The sequence below is a fragment of the Meriones unguiculatus genome, chromosome 7, assembly GCF_030254825.1.
Source record: "Meriones unguiculatus strain TT.TT164.6M chromosome 7, Bangor_MerUng_6.1, whole genome shotgun sequence".
NCBI lineage: Eukaryota > Metazoa > Chordata > Mammalia > Rodentia > Muridae > Meriones > Meriones unguiculatus.
Genome location: NC_083355.1, coordinates 46,605,910 through 46,631,106, shown reverse-complemented (window position 1 = coordinate 46,631,106; position 25,197 = coordinate 46,605,910). Strand labels below are relative to the sequence as shown.

Sequence of the window (25,197 nt, the reverse complement as noted above, 5' to 3'; positions counted from 1 at the left end):
GCTAAGCCCTCCATTCATCCTCCTTCAGGTCATCTTCCTGCTAGACTTCTGCACTTTAGACATTTGCCACTGCACACTCCTGAGAGAGTTCAGCACACTCACAGAGCTGTTGAAGAAGCTGTGCAGTGACCCTGAAGGAGGCCTGAGCAAGGTGACTCAACCTGCATTTTCCTCTCCTGGAGGGAGTGACTGCTCTGATTCATGTCTCCACCTGGAGATCATTTCTTCCTACAAGGGTAGTAAGTCAGCATCAGAAAGCAAACCTAAAGGAAGCTTTACAATTAATAGAAATTACATAAAATTCACAGGAGTGAATACTCAGCCAAAGTTTAGAGGACTTCAGAGGCAACTTAGATTTGGTATTTTAAAGAAGTCTCTTCTTTATTTTTCAGTATACAAAGTTTTTAATGGTCTGCATTCCATAACAGCCCTATGGCAATGAAAAAGGTGTATAAATTTAGTAGGTTTAAAGAGAGTTAGAGAAGAAGGGAGAAGTCTCAGATTTGCCAAAGTCCCAAGGTTCAGCCTGTTGAAACTCAAATTTGGGCTTTTTGTTGTTGTTTTATCCACTCAAAAGTCATACTTGTAATCATTTGTAAGAAATAGTTCTGTTATGGCTAAAAGACCGACACTGGTCACAGAGCCCCCGAAGCACAGTGAAGTAGGTGGGTGCTGTGCTGAGCAGTGAGCAGGTGTTGATGTCTGTATGACTGCAAGGTTAGGTGTGCCTTTCAGCCCTGCACAGTGGCTCTGCAGAGGCTACCAGAGGCCATGCTCCTGCAGCCTGATGAGCAGCCTGTTGTGCCAGCTGGGGTGGAGTGATCTGAGCTGTTTTCTCTGACTCATTTGTCCTCCTAGCTGGACGTGGAGACATGGCAGCAGGAGCAGCCTGTGGTACTGCATACATGGACCAAGGAATCCACCCACAACTATGAAAATAACTGCCATGAAGTGTCTGTCTTTGTTAGCCCAGGGGCAACTTATTTTGAGGTGGAATTTGATGAGAGGTGTGAAACTGAAAAAAGGTAACACTCACAGGTTCTTTTCTCAAGCAATAGTAAGTCAAAAACAATTAGAGAAAGTAATAGGAACTATTTTTTCACAGGTATGATTATTTGGAATTTACTGATTCTAGAGGTGGGAAGACACGCTATGATACCAAAGTTGGCACTTATAAATGGCCCAAGGTGAGTGGCATTCCCAGAAGGAAGTGAAGTACTCCATTCGGTAGCTTTTCTCCCTTTGATAGTCCTTGGGACAATAGAACTATCATTTTTGGCCAGTGAAGCCAGGAGAAGAGCTCAGAATCCAACTTCCAGTTAGTTGTGCTTGTCTCTGGGTAGAAAGTTGGGAGCAGAAGCCTAGCTGGCATAAGCATGATCACTGGCTGGGAAAGCTGCACACAGGTGGCTGCTGAAGGCTTACAAAGCTGAGCAGTCATCTTCTCATTTTGCTTCTTTGTGAATACAGTTATAAGTTTGGGGGCTCAGTTGCACCTTTGTGCATTTCTCTTTTAGTAGTTTAGACTTCTGGAAATAGAGACCCCTTCTTAAACTTCAGTTTAAGTTTTAAATTTCAAGTTGCCTGCTTGAAATTGAAACTGGGGTGCAGCCTCTTGCCATCTCTTTGACCACATGATTTTGTTTGTCTCTAGAAAGTGACCTTTAAGGATGGTCCTCGGCTGCAGTTCCTCTTTCATTCTGACAGCAGTAACAATGAGTGGGGCTACAAGTTCACTGTCACTGCCTATGGCCTGCCTGATGTTGCTGTATCTTGGGGTTTGGATTTGCAACTCCTTATCTCCAGACTAATGGGGCGCCTTGCTTCTCAGTGCATGGCACTCAAGTCAGTACATCGTAAGTCCACAGCCTTGTCTCCTTCCTTTTCATCAGAACCAAGCTGAAGAGCAGTGTTGGACAGGACTACAGGTGGTCCTCACATAGTGATAGAGCATTCGTAACATTCCCTGACAGTTTCTATTGAACCCTTGACACCATTGCCTAGAAGTTTCTTGACTTAGGCTTTAGCTCTCATCACAGGTCATATTGCTGAGTCCTCTGTCTCTGGAGGACAAGTGAGTGAGGAAGCCAGGTTTTAGCAAGCACAGTGATTTTTATTTTGTAAGTAGATGTATGTGTACTCCAGCCAGAGAGCAGAGACACAGGACGAAATGACTGCATGTGCTGTAAGTGGATATTTTTGTAGCCTGTGGACTGAGAATATGGCTTTGTCTTAAAATAACTTAACTTGTTATTAAACTCAAAAATTCTGGAATAAATCTTTTATAAGACTTGCAGAACAAACCTTTCTATTTCCAGGCCTCGTGATGCATACTTTAAATCCTAGCACTTAGGAGGCAGGGACAGGTCTGTGAGGTTGAGGTCCGCCTGGTCTACACAGCAAGACCCAGGCCACATAGTGAGACCAAATCTCAAAACATTTTCTTTCTGTTTTGTTATCTTTTTATATCATTTCTTGAGTTTTTCTATTGTAAAAGTAAAATGACATATAGGAAAGCACAAACAACAAAACAGAGAAAGCCCAGAACAATAGAAACCTCTTCCTCTTTAACACCTGGAGATGACTGTGCTAGCACCTTTCTATCTCCCTAGACTTTGCTTCTGTGCTTAATTATACGTAGGGTGAGTGTTTGTTTATTTTGCGTGATAACAACTTTATACCTGGTGAGTGCTTTTCCGTGGTTAGTGTTCTTACAGGGCCCCATCCGGCTCACATGAAGTGGACAAGTCTCCGCTGCACTGTCTGTAACAGAGCAGCAGGGCTCAGGGCCAATGCTTCAGGCTGATCTAAGGTTTATGCCTAATGAGATGGCTCAGGTCCACTCTTGGAAGTATAGGTGAATTTTCTCCAAAAAAAATTTTTTTTTAAATTTTCTTTGACAGCTCAGAGGCTTTTGTTGTGTTTTTAACTGAATTAAAAATAGAACTCTCAGGATATGCCCTTTCTCTACAGAGTTAGGCAATAACATGGCAGTATCACAGACAAAACTGGCTTTGGTCCTGAACTCACCGTTATGGAAACCTGTCTTCAGGCATCAGATTTGTCCAGAGTTGGGATTAGAAGCTAGCTGGCCCACTCACCCACGCCAGGATGGGAAGGAGGTATTTACGCTTCTGTCACCTTTCTGTTTGGGTGGAAACTTGCAGCTTGTATGTCTTACCTTAAGTTATAAACACTGTGTTAAGGTCTTATCACCTCGGTGGGGCAGCGAGCTCCTTGAGCCTGAAGCTACCATTGTAATTTTTATCCTGACTGTGTACAACAAGGGGCTGAACACAATGAGTATCTCAAAGTGTGCAATGAATGACTTGGAATATGATCAGTGCTCAGTGGATCTCTCTTAGTGTCCCACACAGACAGTGGGCTGTGCTTCTAGTACCTGCAGAACCACAACTTTAAATGATTGTGTTGTCTCTTTTGTTCTCCACTGAACTGTAACACTTAGTTTAGGTATATAATATTTTTAAAACAAAACAAGTTTGTTCCTGTCTCCACTTGTCCCTCTTTTCCCATTTCTTCTCTTTTCCTTCCTTCTTCACTTTTCTCTCTCCCTCCCAGGTAATCTCATGATTTATTTCCAAACCCAGTGGCTCTTCGTCTTCTGGTCTGCACTCTCTCTTAAATCTACCAACCTTCAGACCCTGTCCTTCTGTCCATGGTAGCCCAGTGTCTTTTCTTACTAACTGCCCTTTCTCCCTCTTTGTTGTCCTTTTCCCCCACTCCTTCTCTAAAGGACAGGCTGTATTCAGGCTTCCTTTTCTTTCCTACAATCCCCAAGACTTCATCTTTTCAGTCCTCAACTAATGTCCCACCTGTGGGAATAGTCCCATAATCCTTTTAGCCCTAGCTCTTCTTCAGACTTTGGTCTTCTCTCATGGGTTTCCATGTCTATATCCTTGCCTCTCAAGAACTCCAAAGTGTGAAACCAGAATATGCCCCTGACAGACTGTTCAGTAGTCATTATCTGCCCAGCCCTCAACCATTGCTCCATAACCTTCTCCATCATGGCCCTGTTGCAGACTGCAAGCATCTCTGTCCTTCCCTCTGTCTCCATTCTTTATCCAAGCCCTCTCTTTGCATCTGCATTAGTACATCAGGGCCTGCCAAGGTTTTTTGTTTTGTTTTGTTTTTAATCACTGCATTATCTTGTCATTCCACTGCCAAGCACCATTAATGGCTCCCAATTGCTCACAGGGTGAAGTCTAAATCCTCAGTGTGACAGTCAAGGCTCTCTACAGTCTCCTTTCACCTTACCTATCTGACTCTAGTTCCCATCACTCCCCAGCTGAGACTTCAGGCCAGGTCAGTCTCCCCGCTGACTCTTAACCTCTGCAAATGGTTGTGTCTCAGGGCCAAGGCATCCCTTCCTTCAGTGTCCATCCCTAAGCCCATGTTCTTCAGGAGGCTTTTCTCAGTTACTTTGATCTGCCAGGAGCCCTGTGAATTCTCAGCAATGGGTACCCCGCTAAGTATTTGGCACTGGGTGAGCTTTTGCTTTATGGTAGTGCTGGTTTTAACGCTCTTAGGTTTTCTTTGTGTTTACTTTTTAAACCTTTACATCTGTCTGGTCTCCCATATAGACAAAAGCTTCCTGAGAGCATGCACTGTTTCTACTTCAGCTTTGTTGTAGTAGGTGCTCACTGAGTTGTTTTTTTTTTTTTTTTTTCAAATGAGTTTATTAAATGCAACTGTTTTTCTCTTGTTCCTAGGTCAAGAACATCTCTGATGATCCCTGCCACCATTTTCTCCTTGCTTTTGCCCAGTCAGAGCCTGCTCAGAACTTCTGTGGGCCATATTCAGAACTTTTCAAAGGACTCATACAGGCATGTAGAAAACAGGCCCCAAAGACAGATATAGTTGCTGGTTCCACTATTGATCAAGCTGTGAACGCCACCTTTGCCGCTCTGGTGTATCGCACTCCAGATTTATATGAGAAGCTGCAAAAATATGGTAACTCATATTACAGGGAATATGTTTGATCTGAAGGCTAATTGCTAAGGTTTAAGAAGGCCCATCTAAATGTGAGATTATAGTCATATTTAAAGATATTAGCCCATGTGTGCAACTTAATCTTCTCAGTTCTACTTTGCCAGGCAAGAGATTAATGGTTAACTCACAGTTAGCTCTTAGAAGCTTACAGTTTTTGTCAGGCAATTATCCAGAATTCCCATGGGAAACTTACAAGAAATATAACTGAAAGAAAACAACTCAAAACCCCAGCTTTGGCATGTCCAGACAACCTTTCTGCACTTCTTTGCTCATTGTCCACAAGGAGGGAGGGTCTCTCCATCTTTATTCAGAGAAAAGCGTTTCAGACCCTACAGAAAGCTGAGGTTTGGGTTTCCCAAGCACTTTGGTGGGAATTGTGTCCTTTCAAGTGCAGATAAATCAAGCAGGAACAGATGATTCCTCATAGAGAGCAGGTGATTGGCTCCTGTCTTTATTATGTATTGTGATCACTGGAGCCTGTGTGACTCAGCCTTTTAGCTCCGGCTTTATTTCCTGTTTGCCAAAATATCTCAGTTACTCCTCATATCTTACATACTTTTTAAAAGCTACTCAAGTAAAACTACGTTAAGACATGAGTGATACATGGAAGAATATGTCTTCACTGAGCGAGGGGTGAGGGGTCATCTGCTTGGTTTTGGGAAAGAAATTCCTGTATCTTTTGTAGTCAAATTACAGTGAGGAATTTGAACTATCTTTGTTATTTGAGGGACATTTTATTAGAGAAATAAAGGCCTCGTGGGTCAAATACTGACCATAGATGTCCTGATAGGGGAGAGGTCAAATTATATATTTACCTCATGTGTATTTGCAATAGAGAAGCAAGACTTGATCAAATAAGGGAACAAGAAGCATCTTGGTATGCACAGGTTATTTCTAAAATACCTTCCCTTGTTTGTTGTTTTGGTTTTGGGGTACAAGGGATCAAGCACCTGGCCTTGCACCCATCCTTCCTTACCAGGGGCAAGTTTTGTGTCAGTTCTTTCTACAACTGTCTTTTTTTTTAAAAAAAAAAAGACAGGGTTTCACTCTGTAGCTCTGGCTGGCCTGGAACTTTTTATGTAGACCAGGCTGGCCTCAAACTCAGAGATCTGCCTGCTTGGCCCTCTGCTATTTTCTTTATGATTCATATATCACATCAAGGAACCTTTCAAGAGTTCTTCAAAACTGAGCTATACTGATAATGGCCTTTGTAACTGCTTTCCTCATTGTTGCCTCAAATTGGGTTATTACTAATCTTTTGAGCTGCCTGAATTCCATGACCTCATGGTGTGACTCCTTCTGAGTCAGGAAAATAGGAGAGATTTCCAACTAGATTGAAATCTGCATGAGGGCCAGGACCATGTCTTTTTCTCAGCATTGTACTCCTGCTGCCTGATGTAGCCTGCTTCACCCTGTTCTAGGATATTAGCCTTGGGTTTTTCCATTTGTTTATTTGTTTTTTAAATAACTTATTTAATTATATTTTATGTGCATTGGTGTGAAGTTGTTAAATTCCCTGGAACTAGAGTTACAGACAGTTGATTGCCATGTGGGTGTTGGGAATTGAACGCGGATTCTCTGGAAGAAACAGATACTATTCTTAAACCCTGAGCCATCTTTCCAGCCCTCACTTTTGGTTTTGATGAGTAGAAGGAGCAGACTTCAGAGATTTTTGTTTAAATGTGTGTAGGGGGTGGGGTGGTATTTTTCCAATTTGAAAAATTACACCCATTCTCATAGAGGCTTACAAAAAAGAAAACATTAAAGTAATAGGAGCTATAATATCATCTCGTAGTGTCTATACAAACATTTTTCCTATGCATCTGTCTGGCCGCGCACATGTTCACGCGTATATGTGTTTACCCGTCTATGTTTTAGTCTTCTTAAAACTCAGATCATTTTGTCTATATTGTTTCATAAACTGCTTTCCATGCCAGAGTGGTATTTTTATTTTTAACTCTTGTCTAAGTTGGCTGACCACCTGAGGAACTGGAGGAATCCTCCTGTCTCTGCCTTCTAGAGTGCTGGCATTACAGGTGCTTACGTACCATGCCCAGCTTTTTATGTGGGTGTTGGTGATCCAATGACCCTATATTAATGTAGTATATGTTCTTACCCGCTGACCTAGCTCCCCAGTCCCCATGTTCATTTGAATATTAAAGGACTTTTTAAACTTTTGCTATTCTTTATATCCTACTTTTCTACATTTTGTGCACTTTACTTATATTATATTTATAATATTATATTTATTTATAATATTGCTGTTGGGCTGGTGAGATGACTCAGAGGTTAAGAGTACTGACTGCTCTTCCTGAGGTTCTGAGTTCAGTTCCCAGCAACCACCTGGTGGCTCACCTATCTATAAAGGGAGCTGATGCCCTCTTCTGGCATGTAGATGTACATGCAGATAGAGCACTCCTACATTAAAAAAAATTCATAAATAAAAATAAATTTAAAAAATACTGCTGTTTCAGAAAATATTAGTTTGAATACAATTAGATTGAAATGACATGGAGAATGCAGTAAATACTGTGCATTCCTCTTTTGCCATCCCCAGTATGTGTGTCAGGGGAGGGAGGCCTCAGAAGCTTACTGCTGCAGTCTCCAACATGCCAGCTGAATGTAATCCCTTCCTTCCTTCTCTTTTCCCTAGTAAACAGTGGGGGCAAGATAGCCCTGCCTGAGGACTTCTCCCAGGTGTATTTCCTGGCAGATGGGATTCGAATATGGATGGTAAGATTTTTCCTTCCCACGAAATTGGTATATGTCTTACATTTTCCCACTGTGATAAACTAAATTTCAGATTTAGATACAAATTAACTTAGAGCCCTTGGATCCTAATTTTATAAGTGTTGGAAATTCTGAGTAAATGGGGTTCAATTGAGTCCTCTCAATGTCCTTTTGTAACTCTAAAGGATTCATCTGGATACTGAGTAGCCAGTGTCTGTTTCAGGGAGAGGAAAGGCCCCTGGCATATTGCAGAAATGGTTCGGCAACAGTAACATGGAAGAACCAAATGTCTAATATGTGTGTGTGTGTGTGTGTTTGAGACAGGAGCACCTGTAGCTCTGGATAACTTCAAATTCCCTATGTAGCTGAAGCTGGCATTGAACTTCTAAGCCTTATGCCTCCACCCCGCAGTGCTAAGATTATAGGCATTACCCACCATGCCTAATTTATGTGGTGCTAAGGATCAGTCCTGGGGCTTTGTGCATGCTTTGTAAGCACTCTCACTGGAGCTACATGCCATGCACGTATGCTATAATTATAATACTGTTTCACAATGTAGTGTTCTATTACAATAAAAGTGGATGATGTAGAGCTACATGTATTAGTAGGGTGACTCTCACAGACTTGATGAGCTCTACCCTAGAGACAGCAGATTGAAGAAGAATTGGTAAATATGAAAGACTTATATAAATATCTATTTTTATGTTTGTTTAGGTGCTAGGTTTTCATATGTACTAGGCAACTGTTCAAACCCTGAGCTATCTTTTCAGCTTCTTATGGGAAGTAATACAAATCAAATTTGTATGCTACATATGCAAATACATAATGAAATTATACAAGTGTGTAAAAAGCAAAAAACCTAAATTGAAGAGAATTGTTTTTATACCTTAGGCATGACGATGACTACCTATACACTAGTAGTATTATTCTTAATATATCTGCATGTATCTCAAATATTGTATAGTAACTGAGAAGAGTTTTCAAATAACCAGATAGAGAATAGGTAATAAAATTGAAAGCTGGAGATTAATTTCAGTAGTTAAGGATGGCTTCTGCCATTGACATAAAATAATGAAGAAGACTTCATGATGGCTGTGATTGATGAATGGAAGGAGTTGATTAGGTCAGTCACAACTTCCTTGTAGGAAGATAGTGGAAGTGTTGTCCAGGATAGGAAAAGTGATCTTGGCTGTGGGAGTTAGAAGGGATGTTGAGCTTAGGAATCATTATCTGAGATATCTAGCTGGATAATTCAGTGAAGAAAGTAATCTAAAATCTCAAGCAGAGATAGAGACAATCTCAAGTCATTTATAATAGTTCTTTTGAAAATATGGATTTATCCAGGAATAGACAATTGTGGACAGACTCTACAAGGGTTAGAACATGGCTAATGCCTCAAATATATTGACCTGGTAGAGACCAAGGTAAAAAGAGTCTCTCAAATAAAACTAAAAGGCATGGTCACCAGAATGGTATGAGGAGAATTATCTGGGGGTGTGGCTTAGTGGCAGAGAACTTGCCTAATGTGTGCAGGGCCTTAGGTTCAAGCCTCAGTATTGCCAAAATAATAATAATAATAATAAATATAGTGTGGTATGGATCTGGCAAGATGACTTGCTGGCAAGCTAAGTTCTGTTCCTGGGAGAAGAGAGAACTGACTCTGACAATTTGTCTTTTAAACATGTAATTAAAACAAAAGAAAGTAGGAGAATCAAGAGTATCTACAGAGGAAACAAATCCCTCCTAACTAAATGGAAGGCAAAGAGTATCTGAGAAGTCAGCTCCACAAATGGTTCTGTGTGAAGAACCAGTGACTAGGTGTGTTGTAGATTATGCTTCTAGTACAGCCTAGGACTGCTGGCAGCTGGACGAGGTGCAGTTCTTCTCCTTTCAGACCTTAGCCATACATTAGATATGCACCCCCGTTTCAACTCTCAGCATTGTGACTCATGCTGTGACCATTGCTGGGGCTGTTCCTCAACACCCTTGTCTGGAAGAGTCCACCCCTCGGGAGTGTCCTTGTATTCCGGGTAGAATACGCTTCAGATTCTGACCTTTGCAGTAAGTTAGATATGTGACTTTACCAAAACCCTATTTTCCTAGATCTCTACCTTTAAAGAAAGGTTCCTCTGACAGCAGTCTAGTCTGTTTATTTGTTTATAGTCTAGCAATCAGCCTAGTTATTTGTTTGCTTAGTTATGAGGTCTGGGGATTGAACCTAGGACCTCACATCTGCAAGATAAGTGCTCTGTCATTGAGCTATGGTTCTTTAGTCCATAGCTCAATGGTGTCTAGTACAGACTTCTTTCAGACACCACATAGTGAAGAGGGTTTTCTTTCCTTCAAAGACACCCAGGACAAACAAAAACAGCTCAGGGCTATATCCATGCTGGGTGATAGCTATGACGTCCTCCACTGTCTCAGTACCACATACCTGTGAGGTAATTTTCCATGGCTGCACTTGCTACTCTGTCTGACAGCTTAATTGTGTGGCTCCTGTCATCTCCCCAGTTAGAGATGAAGCAGAAGTCCCTGCTGAACCTGGGGAGGGAGGCAGAAGAAAAACGTGGTCTGGAAGCTACAGAGGTGAACCCCGAGAGCCTGGGTGAGTGTACGGTAACAGCTACCATGGCTGGGCCACGGGGTCTCCTGTTAGAATCTGGGAAGCAGGAACTCTGTCTTCCAGGTTGTCTTAATTGAGCTGTATTGACCTAAGGAAGTAAGAAAAGAAATGGAACAAATGCTAGAGATGAGTTATTGTTTACCCACATGCTTCAAGCGAAGCATCAAGTCCTTTTTGAGCTATATCTTGTTATGTTTTTAAAGTGTGTGCACATTGACTTGTCATGAAAATGACAGAACTACTATTAATTTTAAAAATGCTGTTATGGTTGTGATACTTTTAAAGGTTTTTAAAAATAAGGTGTATATATGTGCATCTGTGTGTGGGTATGTGCACATGAGTGCAAGGTATGTCAGGTCCTCTGGAACTAGACTTACAGGAAGTTGTAAGGTATCTGATGTGGGTCTCAAAGTCAGCTCTAATCCTCTGCAAAAACAGTATGCACTCTCAACAGTATGCACTGAGCCATCTCTCCAGCTGGTTGTACTGTATTTAAAAGCCCTAGTTTTATAAAATATTTATGATGATTATACAGTGCCTGGACGCTGTGTGGAAACTACCAGGGAGAAGGGAGTAGAGGAGCAGATTGCCTGTGAGTTGTTAATTATTGAGGCTGAGTATTGGGCACGTGGCAAGGTCCTTCTACACTAGCCCCATGTGTTTGAAACTAGCATTTCTTTAACACTTTAGAAAGTACACTACATTCATGGAAAGGTCCTGATTTGTGCAGTGAGATAAGACCCAATTTGGTCCTGCCAGTAGATGCATGTTACAGCACTCGTTACGACTTTCCTTGACATAAATCATAAAGTTTAAGTAGATATTTTCCCCTAAAAGTAGATTGTAAGTTTAATTTTGACTTTTTCTTGTTTTGCTTCATTTGTTTTCATTTAGCAAAAGAATGTATTCAGAAAAGTCTCTTATTACTGAAATTTCTGCATATGAACAAAAGTTCAAAAGGAAACTATGACAAGTTGATGCCTGTTGATGAAACTGATCATCTCCAGCCACTTGACAGACGCCAGAGGACCAGTTCTGTGGTGGAAGAGCATTTCCAGGCTTCAGCATCCCATACAGAAGCAGCCACCCCAACTGCAGGTGACAAGAGTCCTGGCATGGAGATGCAGCCGAAGCTAGCGCCCAGCAGCGGCCCCTCTGCTGCAGAAGTGTGCACAGCTGAAGAGCCCTCATCGCCGTCCACACCCAGCCGGAGGCCTCCCTTCAGCCGAGGGCGGCTCCGGCTACTCTCTTTCAGATCCATGGAGGAGACCAAGCCAGTCCCCACCATCAAGGAGAAGTACCCAGTGCTGAAGGACGTCATGGACTTCATTAAGGATCAGTCACTCTCATATGAGAGGTCAGTCAGTTATCTACTCCCAGCACTTTCCCTTTTCCAGCTGTAGGTGCCCAGTCTAGTCAAAGGCTTGAGGCTCATGTTTAAAACTAACAAACAAGGGGCAAGGAAAAGAGTATAATCAAAATAGAGTACATAAAAATTTTTTAAATAAAATGAACCAATAATTCTTAGGGAACATACAGACTTGTTTTAGAATATTCAGGATAAAAAAAAAAAAACTTGGTGGGTTTTCTTTTTCTCTCTCTCCTTGAAGAAATATTAAGACTGATACAATATGGTCTGTTTTATAGCTCAGTTGGTAGAGTGCTCACCCAGCATGACAAAGCTCTGCACTGTGTCAGTCTCTGTGTGGTGGTATATCTGCAACCCCTGCACTTGGGAGGCACAGCACAAGAAGCGGAGGACCAGACCTTGACCTAGGGAAAACTGTAGCTGTGCATCTTGGTGCCCCCCTTAATCCCAGCGCTTGGGTGACAAAGGCAGGCAGACCACTGTGAGTTCCTGGACGGCCAGGGCTATGTAGATAGACCTTGAGCCCAAAATAAAACAAATTGTATACTTTACTGTATAATATAAACTCAGTAATGTTTGCATGGATTTTTAAAAATGGAAGCATTTCTTCTCTTTCCTCTCTTCTCTTTCGGTTTTCTCCTCCTTTTTCTTTTCTTTTTCTGGTTGTTTAAGACAAATTTTACTCTGTAGCCTAGGCTAACCAGGAACTTAGAGCAATCTCCCTGCCTCAGTTTCTTCAGTACTGGTATTGGAGGCATAAGCTACCACACCTGGCTTTTAAAAGACAATACCACTCAAAATTCTTTCATATTTTAGGGGAGAAATTTAGGACTTGATATTTTTAGACAAAGTTATTTGTCCTTAGGCCTATCTCAGTGAAGAATTTCCTGCCCTAAGCATTAAAGCGTTGCCTCCTTAGTGAAATAAAGATACCAGAGTTCCTTTTTTAACTATTTATTTAAAAAGATAAAAGTGCTGAGCTTCAGCACAGTTGGCACACAGTGGTTTGTGGGGCTGAGTGTTAACCACAGGTAGCACTCACACTAACACTTCCAGTCCTCACAAGAGGACTGACTTTTGTTTATGTGGCTTCTGAATATGGGTCAAGGGTTTGTTTTCTGGGCATTCCTGACATGAACTCTGTCTCCAGTGTTGTGAAGGTTCTCTCTTTGCGGAAAGCCCAAGCACAGAGCATTCTTGAAGTCCTGAGGATAATTCAGTATTGTACAGAATCACTTGGGCAGCCTCACTGCTTCCATCCACCATATATACTTTTCCTACTGGAACTTCTGACCTGCCAGAAAGATTTTACAAAGTAAGTACAAGTAACAGATATGTCAGAAAAGCAAGCAGAGGCCATTTTATAAGAATCCTAATTGGCCTCTGTATTGATAACTGCATAAATGTCATATATGATACAAATTTACGTTTTTGGTTAACATGCTCTCTCATCTCAAGAAAAAAAAATGGGTTATATCCTTTGAGTAAGAATCACGAATGTGATTATTCCTCTTATGTACCTGACAGTAAGACTTGTGCTCCTCATGTACCACACTGTCATAAGGCTTCTAGAAGCTGTGTGCTAAGTGCGGCGTTCATTTACAGTAATGACTATGACCTTTCTCAACAAAATTTTTTTTTCTGCTATGCCAAATACCTTTCTAAAAATTATATACACAAAAGTGATAAGACAGGTAAGGCCTCTTTCTAATAGAGCCTGGGAAATAAGAGAAAATATTCAAAATAAATAATGAGACAGTCTCTGATTGTTGATACAGTGTGTGGTGACTCCATGTACATTGGCACAATTTGGATGGTCAAGAAAGTAGACCAAGGACAAGGCATGTAAACTAAGAGGTGAATGACCTTCTGAAACTGGCAAAGAGTGCAAGGGCAGAAGAAACTCTTTGTGGGATCAGGTCAAGGGACAGGGAGAAAGAACATGGCTGAGTGAGAGGGGAAAGTGGGTGGGCCAAATCAGCAGGAGGCAGGGTGTTTACATTTTATACAGGGTTGCAGGTGGGAAATGTTGGGAGATGTTGAAGCCCCGAAGGAGGAGCACAGTGGGTGTACATTTGTTAAAAGATGCCTCTGGGTGCTCTGCAGGCAAGTGAGAAAATCAGAAAAGCAGTTAGGGGATTGTTGGAGTGATACAGGCAAGAAATGATGGTTTGGACCAGGGAGAAGTTTGAAAAATAAGGGGAAGTCATCCAGGATTTATTTAGGAAATGGAATTGTGTAAGATAGAGAATATGAATGAAAGATATTGGAAACATGGGGAAAGAAAGTCTTAGATATTGTTTGGAGCAGCTATGTGGATGGTGTCACATGTCACATCACTGAAAGAAAGGGTATGAAAGGACATTGAGGGGACAGGAACCCCATAGGAGACCAACAAAGCTAAAAATTCTGAGCCCAGCGGGTCCTGAAGAGACTGATGCAGGCTGTGAAGATACTGGAGCCTAGTGCTGGAAGAGATGAGTCAGCAAAGATAGGGGAAGTGTTGTCAGTGTTAGCAGGTAAAGCAGGACATTCCAGTGCTTCAGCACAGATACAAGTTGGCTAGTAGATGGAGTGGTATAAAGATGAGGGATTCCTATGTGATCATTTTGTTGTTAAAATAAGACATGAGCAGATTCTTCAGTGAGATGAGGTAGAGATGGTAGTGACCATTTAAGAAAGAAAGGAAGGCTTTAAGTAGAGATGAAAACAGATAGCCAGTCTGCTAAATGCTTTTTAAAGAATCATATTTGTAAGTTGGGTGTGGTGGTGTCTCCTGCACTCAGGAGGCAGACATAGGAGGATTGTTTTGAGACTGAGACCAGAATGAACTGTGCTAGACTTTGTCTCCAAAAAAAGAGTTAGTGGCTAGAAAGTTGGCCTGGACAGTAAGAGTACTTGTTCTTGCTGAGGATATGAGTTTAGCTTCCAGTACCCATATGGTGGCTGATCTCTATTCTAGGGGATCAGTTCTAGGGGATAACTCCAGTTCTAGGGGATCCAGTACTCTCTTCTGTCCTCTGTGGGCACCAGGTACATACATCTTACACATGCATACATGGAGGCAAAATACTCATATGCACGAAATTAAAAATAAATAAAATGTTTTGCTTATTATTTGAGATATAGTCTCTTTTTAGTCCTGGCTGTTCTGAAACTTGCTGTGTAGACCAGGCTAGCCTTAAACTCACAGAGATCCTCTTATCTCTGTCTCTGGGGTGCTGAGATTAAAGGTGTATGCCACCATGGCCAGTCTAAAAAAGTATTTTTAAAGAGAAAGAAAAAAAACCTGACAGTTATTAATTTAAAGTGGCATTAGTCAGCTCAATTGTATAATGTTCCTTCCACCTACATTCAGCTCTTTTGGAATAATATGAGATTCCTTATGCAAGAGAAATTGTCATAGAAAGAGAAAAAGGCCAGGGAGCTGGTGTTTGCTGACATGGGAATATGGTGATGGGCTGTGGAATCCAAGCTGAGAAGAGAGCAGAGAGACAGTATGATGGACATAGTTGATGCTTTTCTGGACTGGGATTGAAAAAGGCTGTATGGAAGTCAACAGTAGAGCAGGTCAAGAGATTGTAGGTAAAGGAGCGTGTTCTGAAGGCAGTCTTCACCTGACGGCAAGGTTAGTTAAGGAAATGGAATTAAAAATCCTTAGCAGTAAAGAGGATAAAGAATAGGGAGAAATGAAGGCATCATTCCTATGGATGTTGAAGTCACTTAGGTGCCAAGTATTAAGGTGTGAAAAGCCAGTCAACCAGAATGCAGAGATGCGTAGGCAAGTGGATCTCTGTGAGTTCTAGGCCTGATCTACACAGGGAGTTCCAGGATAGCCAAGACTATACAGCAACACCACCAACACCTCAAAAAAAAAGGGGGGGGTTTACTGAAAGTCATCAATAAAGGAAGAACAGATTGGGGCAGTGTTGGTGTGGAGAGGACTAAATGAAGTAACTTATGGAACGCATGGCATGGCATGACACACTCATGAATAAGGGATGAGTGCTTTGATTAACAACAACAACAAATGATGAGTAGTTATCATCTCCATACGGGCTTCTTCTCTCTTGACCCAACTGGGCTTTCACTCAAAAGTCATCCTGCCTTTTCTTAATCCAGTTTCCGTGCTGCTTTGTTCAGCTGGGTGCTGCTTGGCTGTTGTGTAAGAAATAAAGATTAATGAATTGAAGTTGTCTTGGATACTAAGGTGGTGGTTTCCTCCGTTTCTAGTTACTTTGGACACTTGGAAGGTTGTGGTGCTGATCTACACAAAGAAATCCGAGACACTTACTATCAACTTGTTCTGTTTTTGGTCAAAGCAATTAAAGGATTTAGTAGCATAAATGACAGGTATGGGTTGCCTTTACATTTCTTGAGGGAAAACGTGTTTTTTTTCTGATTATAAATGAAATATGTATTTGATATTGAAAATCCAGAAAAGCACAAAATTAAGCACAGATATCACTTATAGCCTGTTATCGTCAGTGTCTGATATATTATCTGTAGATTAAAACATGGGTACAAAGCAGGCTCTTGTCTCCTGTGTAGTGAGTCGTTCAGACACAAACCTTAAATCAGTCTTCTGTAACTGCATGGCCTTGGCTAATTTAGAGAGTGACGCTAATGTTGGTGTCTTCAGTGGTGGCTTTGTAGACGCCCCCGTGTTGCCAGACTCACTTTCCACCTCTCAGAGTTGTTAGGGTTTTTGCTTGTTTGTTTTTTAAGCTTCTAAGGATTTTTTTGTAGAATTCTTCCTTATAAATTAGTACCAAATCAGGCTGCCAACTTAGACTGTCCCTGTTGTCAGTGGGTAGCTTAGATAACTGTCACCTGTATGGTCTCTGTAGGTCTCTGCTCCCTGCTTTATCCTGTGTTCAGACAGCTCTGCTTCATCTTTTGGACATGGGCTGGGAACCCAGTGATCTTGCCTTCTTTATTGACATTCAATTACCAGAGCTCCTCATGAACATGTCACAAGAAAATATCAGTATCCATGACAGTGCCATCAGGTAAGAACGCAGCCCTGCTCTCTGCTGTTCTAGAGTAGGAGCATGGGCAGGGTGGGGTCAAGGGAGTGGGGTCAGCAGCCAAGTCTGTAGTAGATCCTGACTTTGCCACAGGAGAGCTGGGTGACCTTGTGGAGAATGCATAGGTTCCATTTCTGAGTGTCTAGAAGAGTACCTGGCACACAGTGGGTAAATTAGCAGCAGTCATGTTATGAACTCGGAAGATGAAGAATTGTCTTTATTTTGGGGCGTCCTAAGAGCCTGTGGAATTGGAGAATCCTTTTTAAAATTTTTGTTTATTTATTTTAATTTTTACACTTGTGTGCTATTGGCCACTATAGTGTCTTGAACATTACAAGGGCTTAGGCTGTACATGAGTGTGCATTACTTACCTGGCAGGGGAGACACCATAATCAAGAAGGGACCTTTCCCAGGGTGAGGCTCAACCATGTCCCTTGGGGTCTGACTGGCCCCTGCTATTTCCCCAATCATGGGAAATTTGACTGGAATTTGTGATTAAAAGAAATACTATGCAATGTTTTCTTTAATAAGTTTTGGGTTTGTTACAAAATGAAGTTGGGAGTTTATTGAGACAATATTTTAATATGAATTTAAACAAGTATTGAGAGGGTGGGTCTTAAGAACATGGCAGTATTATATGCTTCTGAGCAGACGTAGGCTTGGTTCTTCATTCCATTTTTGACCCATGTGGCTCTACCTGCTCAAGCCCATTTAACCTCTCCATTTACTTTGTGTGGAGAGGAGAACAAAAGAGCAGGCATTAAAAGGGGAATTGGGACATGAGTGAATAGACAGCACTCACCTGTTTTCCCTCTCAGAAAAGTTGTTCTGAGAGAAAGGAGGTCAAAGCTGTCTCCTTGGGCCACCTAGGTACCTCAGTAAATAAAGCTGTCTGTAGCCCTTGACCTGCCGTCAGAGGGCACACAAGGAAAACACAGCACTGGTGACAGTTGCTTCTGTAGCTGTCTATCAGCCTAAACAAGCCTTGTCTGTGCCAGCACCATACAGTCCCGGAAAAGAGAGGGAGCACACCTTTCACACCAGTCCCTCAACACTAGCCCAAGGCTGTGTAAGAGCAAGCAGGCCTGAAACCATTGAGTTGGAACGAATAGATGAGTGGTTGGATGGATGAATGAGTGCTTGTTTTGCTTTTGTTAGCTAGCAGATCTTTTTGTATTTAAATTTTGTTTTAGGATTACTTTTATTTATATGTGTATGTCTGTGTATATTTGTGGTGCCATCGGATGCCGGAAGAGTATGTCTGATCTCCCAGAGCTAAAATGGTGGTTGTGAGCCACCTGATGTGGGTGCTAGTAACTGAACTTGATAACCTTGAAGAACAGCAATTACTCTTAACCACTAAGCTGTTTCTCGAGCTTAAATTTAAATTCTCATTGCTAAAGCAAACTGTAAACTGAAACTGGTGGAGATTTCTAACTTTTCATGAGAAGCACTCATGAAGTTTCCCGCCTAAAACCTTTGATTTGAAGTGAGGAATCAGGAGCAAGGCAAGGTACCATTTAGTCGTCTTTGCTCCTGTGTTCCTGTTCCTTGCTGGACTGATTCCAAGGCCTCGCCCATACAAACAAGATGCTTCAGGTCCTCAATAACCCACACACACATCCTCTTGTATACACTGAAACATCTCCAGGTGACTTTGTGATGCTGTATGAATCACTGTAAATACTTGGTAAACAGCTCTTACATTGTGTTACTTAGAGAATAATGACACAAGGATCTACACATGTTCAATACAGGCAATTTTTAAAAGATTTATTTTATTTTTAATTATGTATATGTGCATGTGTCTCCATGTGGGTATGTGCATGTGAGTACAGGTGATCTCAGAGATCAGAGATATGGATCCCCCTGGAATAGGAGTAACAAGCATTTGTGAGCTGCTGATGTGGGAACTGAACTCCAGTTCTTTGAAAGAGCAGCAAGTGCTCTTAACCTCTGAGTCATCCCTAGAGACAATTTTTGTTTGTTTGTTTTGCTTTTTCAAGAGAGAGTTTCTCTGTGTAGCTCTGGCTGTCCTGGAATCACTCTGTAGACCAGGATGGCCTTGAACTCAGAGATCTGCCTGTCTCTGCCTCCCGAGTGCTGGAATTAAAGGTGGGTGCCACCACTGCCCAGCCCCCAGAGACAGTTTTTTAAAAGATAGCTTTGACATGGTGTTGCCTGAGTCCAGAGATGTGGAGGCCACAGATACAGAAGGTGACTGATGTGTCAAGGTCTCATAGCAACTAGTGGGTAGAGCTGAAGTCACAGATCTCCTGACCCCTTCTTCATGTTGATTCCACTATGGTATTCTAACCATGTCATTACTGAATTTATTTTAAACAAAGTTGTGTTTAGTTCAAGCTGGCCTTAGACATTCTGTATAGCCAAAACTGGCCTCAAACTTCTGATCCCCCTGCCTAAGATTACAGGCTTGGGCTTGTGACATTTATGATGTGCTGGAGATCAAGCCCAAGGCTTCATTCAGTCTACTAACCAGGCTAATCCTCAACCCAAACATTATTACTATTACTGTTATTGTTGCTATTGTTATTGAGACAAGATCTCACTGTGTAGCCCTAACTAGATTGCAACTCACTCTATAGTCCAGGCTGGCCTCTAACTCACAGAGATCCACCTGCCCAGCGTGTGCCACTATTCCCAGCTGAACTTTTTTTAGTTACCTTTTTGACCCCAGTACCTGGCATGTGATAGATTTGCCCTACTCAGTAAGGACTTTTTTCTGTTTTCTGAGTATAAATCCATCAAATAGCTGATAAACCCTGAGGCTTTGAAAAACGTTTTCTTTTTTTTTTTTTAAGATTTATTTATTATGTATAATATTGTTTGCATGTACGCCTGTATGCCAGAAGAGGGCACCAGATTTCATTTCAGATGGCTTATGAGCCACCATGTGGTTGCTGGGGATTGAACTCAGGACCTCTGGAAGAGCAGCCAGTGCTCTTAACCTCTGAGCCATCTCTCCAGCCCCGAAAAACGTTTTCTATCATTTCAAAATGCCCAGTCTATTAAGTACAGAATCTGCTAACTGGCACAGCCTTGGATATTGTAAGAAGCATGCTTTTCTCTTATTACATCTTTCAGCCAGTGGAGTGAAGAAGATGAGCTCGCTGATGCCAAGCAGAACTCAGAGTGGATGGATGAGTGTCAGGATGGCATGTTTGAGGCCTGGTATGAAAAAATAGCCCAAGAGGATCCAGAGAAGCAGAGGAAAGTAAGACCTCTCAGCTAGAGCAATCTGGGTGACTTGCCAGGAGTTTGGAGAGGAGGGCATCCCTGGGGTGTGCTTGGATGATGTCCCCTAGGGGCTCTGGGAATATGTGGGACTTCTGTCTGGTCTTCATCCTGATGTGACCCACCACAGTGGCCTAATTCTGTAGAACTAGGCTCACAGTAGAGTGTCTCATAAGACTCATGAACATTATAAGGTGCCAGTGTATTAACTGAGTAAGAAATGGAATTGCTGAGGAGTTTGGACTGTTCACAGTGAAGATGGGGCTAGCACACCATCTTCACAATGGCAAGCACATTCCAGTTACAAGGCTGCCAATTGGGGAGCTTGGAAACAGCTGTTTATCATGTGAGCATTAAATGGCCATGCAGTGGAGGGCTGCAGTGTCTACTCGCCAGCAGGGCCTTGGGTATTGTAAGAAGCATTCTTTGCTCTCAGCAACAGTGCGGTCTCCTGTCTGTCACTACTACATCTGTCAGGCATCTGCTTCCTTGAAGTCACTAATTTTCCTCATATTAAGCACCTTCTCTTTGCCAGCCACTCTGTTCATTATACCTTTGTGGTGCTTCAGAGGAATACACCAACTAGGACTTGTGACTTCTGTCTTGTAAGTTAACATCTGAACGAAGAGTTTCCTGTAGGGCTCAGGTGACCTGGCAGATTTCCTCTGCTACAACATATCATCTACTACCACACAGTGACTTTCTGACTTTCTCATATGCAGACCTTAAAATAAACTGCCCTATAACCACCAAGTACTTTTCAGTATGCTCATAGCTTGCTCACTTAACAGTCCCTAACTATCTGTTCCCAGAAAGAAAATTAGTTCTCTTAGCTAGGTAATAGAAAGTCTATTGGCTAATTGTGTGGCTAGCTAGTTAGGTAGTTAAAGATGAAAGATTCATATGATCTGAGGAGAAGGCATAGTATTGTTTGTTTGTTTGTTTGTTTATAGAGAGGTCCAGGCTGGCCCCAAACTTGCAGTCTTCCTGCCTCAGTCTCCTAAGTACTGTGATTTTAATGTGCCAGAATCAAGAGTCTTCTTTGCTATTGTCTGACAAATACCAAAGCCAAACATCTGGATGCCATTCTTGACCATTGCTTTATTAATTTGGTCACCAAACCTTCTCACTCTGCCACCTTAATACTTCTCCAATCTGCCTGCTTTCCCTCTCCTGTTCACAACATAGTCCCTGCCCTCATTACCACCACAGAGTTACTTGAACAACTGAATCACAGTCAGCTCCCCTGACCCTTGACTTGTTCCTATTAATCCATCCTTTGTTGTGCAACCAAGGAACCTTCAGAATGCCTAAATCTGTAGCCATTACTTTTCTGTTAAAAACTGTTTTTAAACTCTAGTATTTTAGACTCCTTGGAGTTTACTTTTCTAACTTCTCCTGGTTATTCTCCTCTCTAATCTATTATACGTACTAGATTATTGGCAATTTCAAAAGCCCTGTAGAGAGGTAGTTTAGGTTAAGGGTACTTGCTGCTCTTTCAAAGAACCCAAGTTTGGCTCTTAGTCATGCATGTCAAGTGGCTCACAACTGCCTGTAGGAAACTAGCTGTAGGGAATTCCGTGCTTACTTCTGCAGGCACACATGAACATGTAGCATACACATATACAGGCACACACACATGCACATAAATAAGAATAAATAAAAATACCTCTTTTTTTAAAGTATGCCAAAAAAAAAGTCTTTTTTTTTTTTTTTTTCTTCAGTGCCTTGTACCTGCTTAGTCAAGTGCTCACACACTCAACTACATCCCCAGGCCACGCCGCCATGCTCCCTTTTTGCAGGAGCAAAGCTTCTGTAGACTTTGCTGTTCCTTCTGTCTGACATGCCTGTCACCTTTATCTCCTCCCCGTTACCGTCTGTTTGTTCTTGGTCTTAACTGAGGAATTGTCATCCTTGGAAAAACCTATCTTGACCCTTCCAATACCTTTGATAGTATCTGTGATGTTCCCAAATGTGTACTTACTTATCTAACTTCAAATCCTAGCACCTGCTGCTAAGCTTGGGAGAATAAATTGATTAATGAACAGTGGCTGCAATAGAAAGTCTGTTAGCTAATTGTGTTCATTTCACCTTACAGATGCACATGTTTATTGCTCGCTACTGTGACCTGTTAAACGTGGACATCTCTTGTGATGGGTGCGATGAGATTGCCCCCTGGCATCGCTACCGGTGTCTGCAATGCAGCGACATGGACCTCTGCAAGACTTGCTTTCTTGGTAAGCTTCAGGATGATCCCATGCAGGAGTAACAGTTGTTTCTGCTCTCTATGATGTTGCAATTTTAAAACTCTTATGCTGATTAGAGACATTGTCCAGTGGTAGCCACTGATTGATCGACAAGTTGGAGTCATCTTCCTCAACTCAATGATGACCTCCACTGCTCCTATCTGATATCCGTCCCTCTCCCATCCTGCTGGGGAGACACTTGATAAACTCTCAGGACCAATGAATACAGGCTCAGATAAGTTTGTAAGAAACTTTGCTTCTGAATCATATAGTGTTTCCAAAAAGCAAAATAAATGTACAAGAAAAATAAACTTGAAACATGTTTCAATATAATTGACTCATGGTGCTAGAGCAGAGCTCATCTGCAGTTTTGAACATTGTAGGGACATGAGTATTTAAAGTCCAGCAGTAAAAGACAGTTCCTGCCCTGGAAACACAATCTAGCAGGAGAGACCAAACATATCCACATAATGAATGCATATGCTTTATAAATGCATGCAGAGTATTTCTGGGAAATTTTGGAAGTACAATGCATTCTACAGAGAAGCCTTGTGGAGGAGATAGGGTAAGAATTGGTCCTTGAAGGAAGTTTGAGCTAGGTGACATCTCTTGTGATGGGTGCGATGAGATTGCCCCCTGGCATCGCTACCGGTGTCTGCAATGCAGTGACATGGACCTCTGCAAGACTTGCTTTCTTGGTAAGCTTTGTTAGAAACCGAAGATAGCATTGCCATCAAGAGCAGAGCAAGCTCAGGGGCAAAGGGAGGAGCACTTTCAGTGACTTTAGACAGACACACTGGACTGTCTAACTGACTGTTTGACTAAGACAGGTAGGGTCCAGGTTGTGGGACCCTGAGATGCTAAGCTAAGGAATTAAATAGTTTGAAGGCAGCAGGGAGGGTTTATTGCTAGGATGTTACTGTGATCAAAGCTATGCTCAGGAAAGACTGTCTGTGCTCTTCTCCTTTTGGAGACTATTCACAAGGGTATTTGGCCTACATTAGGTTTTCAGCACTGGGAACAGAAGTAGCCACCTGTGAGGAGTATTGAGCAGGAACTTACAGTGAGCTCAGAGCAGCCTGTCTTGTTCATATCTCATTCTCTAACTCACCGGGTCTAGGTTCTGAAATCTGTTTTCAGCTATAATTTTGCAGTGAGAAAGCAAAAACACAAACTTGATCACTCCTCAGCTCTCCATAGGAACATGCCAGTAGGTGTATAACCTCTGTCAGAGGTGGAGTGTGGGAGATAGCTCACAAAGTGGCATGGACCTATTTCTCCCAAAAGCAGTTATGGTAGAATTTGTCATCTATTTGAGCTGACTGTGACACTGTAGAATGGAGATCAGCCAGCTGGACCATTGCTAAAGTTTTCTGTGCTGAGAATATCATTAATAAACTCAATAGCTACCAGGTCATTCTGGTCTTCTGGAGTAGTAAATGAGAAATGGCTGGGGTGCTGGGATCAGTTTGCTAGCATTCGTGTGCAGGTCCTCTACCCCATCTGTCTTACACTGCTGGTTTTTCTCCAGGTGGAGTGAAGCCTGAAGGCCATGGAGATGATCATGAAATGGTCAACATGGAGTTTACCTGTGACCACTGCCAGGGTTTAATCATAGGCCGGAGAATGAATTGCAATGTATGTGATGACTTTGATCTTTGCTATGGATGCTATGCAGCAAAGAAATACTCCTATGGGTATGTCAGATGCCCTGCCACCGCCATGACTGGTTGGGGTACATTTCTTTACTTAAAAGGGGTTGTCATCTTGCTATTCCTGTGGTGCTAGGGATTGAACGTAAGACACCGCAAATGCTAGGCAAGTATTCTACACCGGGCTGTCCTCCTAGACTTCCTTACTTTTAGAAATTTGTATTATTATTAGGAGGTGGGGAATGTAAATGTGTACGTGTGCGTGTGCGCGTGTGCACATGACGTATGTGTGGAGGTCCGAAGACAGTTTTGTGGAGTCATTTCTCTCTTTTCTCCTCTCTGGGGGTTCTGGAAATTAAACTTAGGTCACCAGGTGTGGTAAATGCTTTTACTTTCTGTACCATCTTTCGGCCCCTTCCTTACTAGAGAAAGGTTTATTACTGTAACATTTTTAACATATTCAGAAGAAGAGAGTAGTGCAGCGCAGCGTGTGTGCTTGGGTTCACAGATGGGGAGATGGCATCGTATGTGCTTGCTTCACCCCTTTCATTTACCTTAAAGTATTTAAAGCATATTTTAAACCTAAGTCGTTTCTTTCCTATACCTTGTAATTCATCCTTTTAAATTAAGGGCATCACCTTGCATTGCCAAAGTTCAGTGCACACTTCCCGAGTTTTCCCTAAGCTCTTCCTTGGCATGGTTTCGTGTGTAGGTTTTAGGTTGTGGAGTGCTAGTGTAATATGCCCAGTGTTTGTGCTTGTTCATTTCTTTGGGGAGGTTGATATTCTGTCATGTCTCTGCAGCCATTTGCCAACCCACAGCATCACAGCCCACCCAATGGTGACCATCCGGATCAGTGACCGGCAGAGGCTCATCCAGCCCTATATCCACAACTACTCCTGGCTGCTCTTTGCTGCCCTGGCTCTCTACAGTGCACACCTGACCAGTACAGAGCATGTGGATGGAGAGCAGCTGGACCCCCAGGCCCGCAGCAATGCTGCCACCCTGCGGAGCCAGTGCATGCAGCTGGTTGGGGACTGTCTGATGAAGGCCCACCAGGGCAAAGGTGACTACTCCTTAAGTAAGGACTGTCTGACAAAGGCCCACCAGGGCAGAGGTGACTACTCCTTAAGCAGGACCCCAGGCCCAGCCTCTGCTGGATGTTGGAGGCAAAGCCCAGGGATCCATAAATTACCATGCTTGACTCAGAGGTAGTTCACAGAAGGGATTCAGCCTATTCTGGAATTTAAGTTCCAGCTTCTCTTGAGAGAACTATTGCCAT

At 42.3% G+C, this 25,197-nt stretch overlaps 1 protein-coding gene across 2 annotated transcripts in view; it reads left to right on the top strand.

Moving 5' to 3' along the window:
• The window catches only part of Zzef1 (zinc finger ZZ-type and EF-hand domain containing 1), a 122,973-nt gene that overhangs the window by 58,676 nt on the left and 39,100 nt on the right, over window positions 1–25,197 (top strand). For both annotated transcript variants that reach the window (XM_060387367.1, XM_060387366.1), the window contains exons 21-36: window positions 29–151; window positions 859–1,025; window positions 1,106–1,187; window positions 1,655–1,856; window positions 2,974–3,122; window positions 4,731–4,971; window positions 7,664–7,743; window positions 10,252–10,345; window positions 11,258–11,720; window positions 12,883–13,047; window positions 15,966–16,085; window positions 16,583–16,744; window positions 19,868–19,997; window positions 22,116–22,254; window positions 23,795–23,960; window positions 24,719–24,981. In XM_060387367.1, coding sequence (XP_060243350.1) covers window positions 29–151; window positions 859–1,025; window positions 1,106–1,187; window positions 1,655–1,856; window positions 2,974–3,122; window positions 4,731–4,971; window positions 7,664–7,743; window positions 10,252–10,345; window positions 11,258–11,720; window positions 12,883–13,047; window positions 15,966–16,085; window positions 16,583–16,744; window positions 19,868–19,997; window positions 22,116–22,254; window positions 23,795–23,960; window positions 24,719–24,981 — 2,746 coding nt within the window. The remainder of the gene's footprint in view (window positions 1–28; window positions 152–858; window positions 1,026–1,105; window positions 1,188–1,654; window positions 1,857–2,973; window positions 3,123–4,730; window positions 4,972–7,663; window positions 7,744–10,251; window positions 10,346–11,257; window positions 11,721–12,882; window positions 13,048–15,965; window positions 16,086–16,582; window positions 16,745–19,867; window positions 19,998–22,115; window positions 22,255–23,794; window positions 23,961–24,718; window positions 24,982–25,197) is intronic.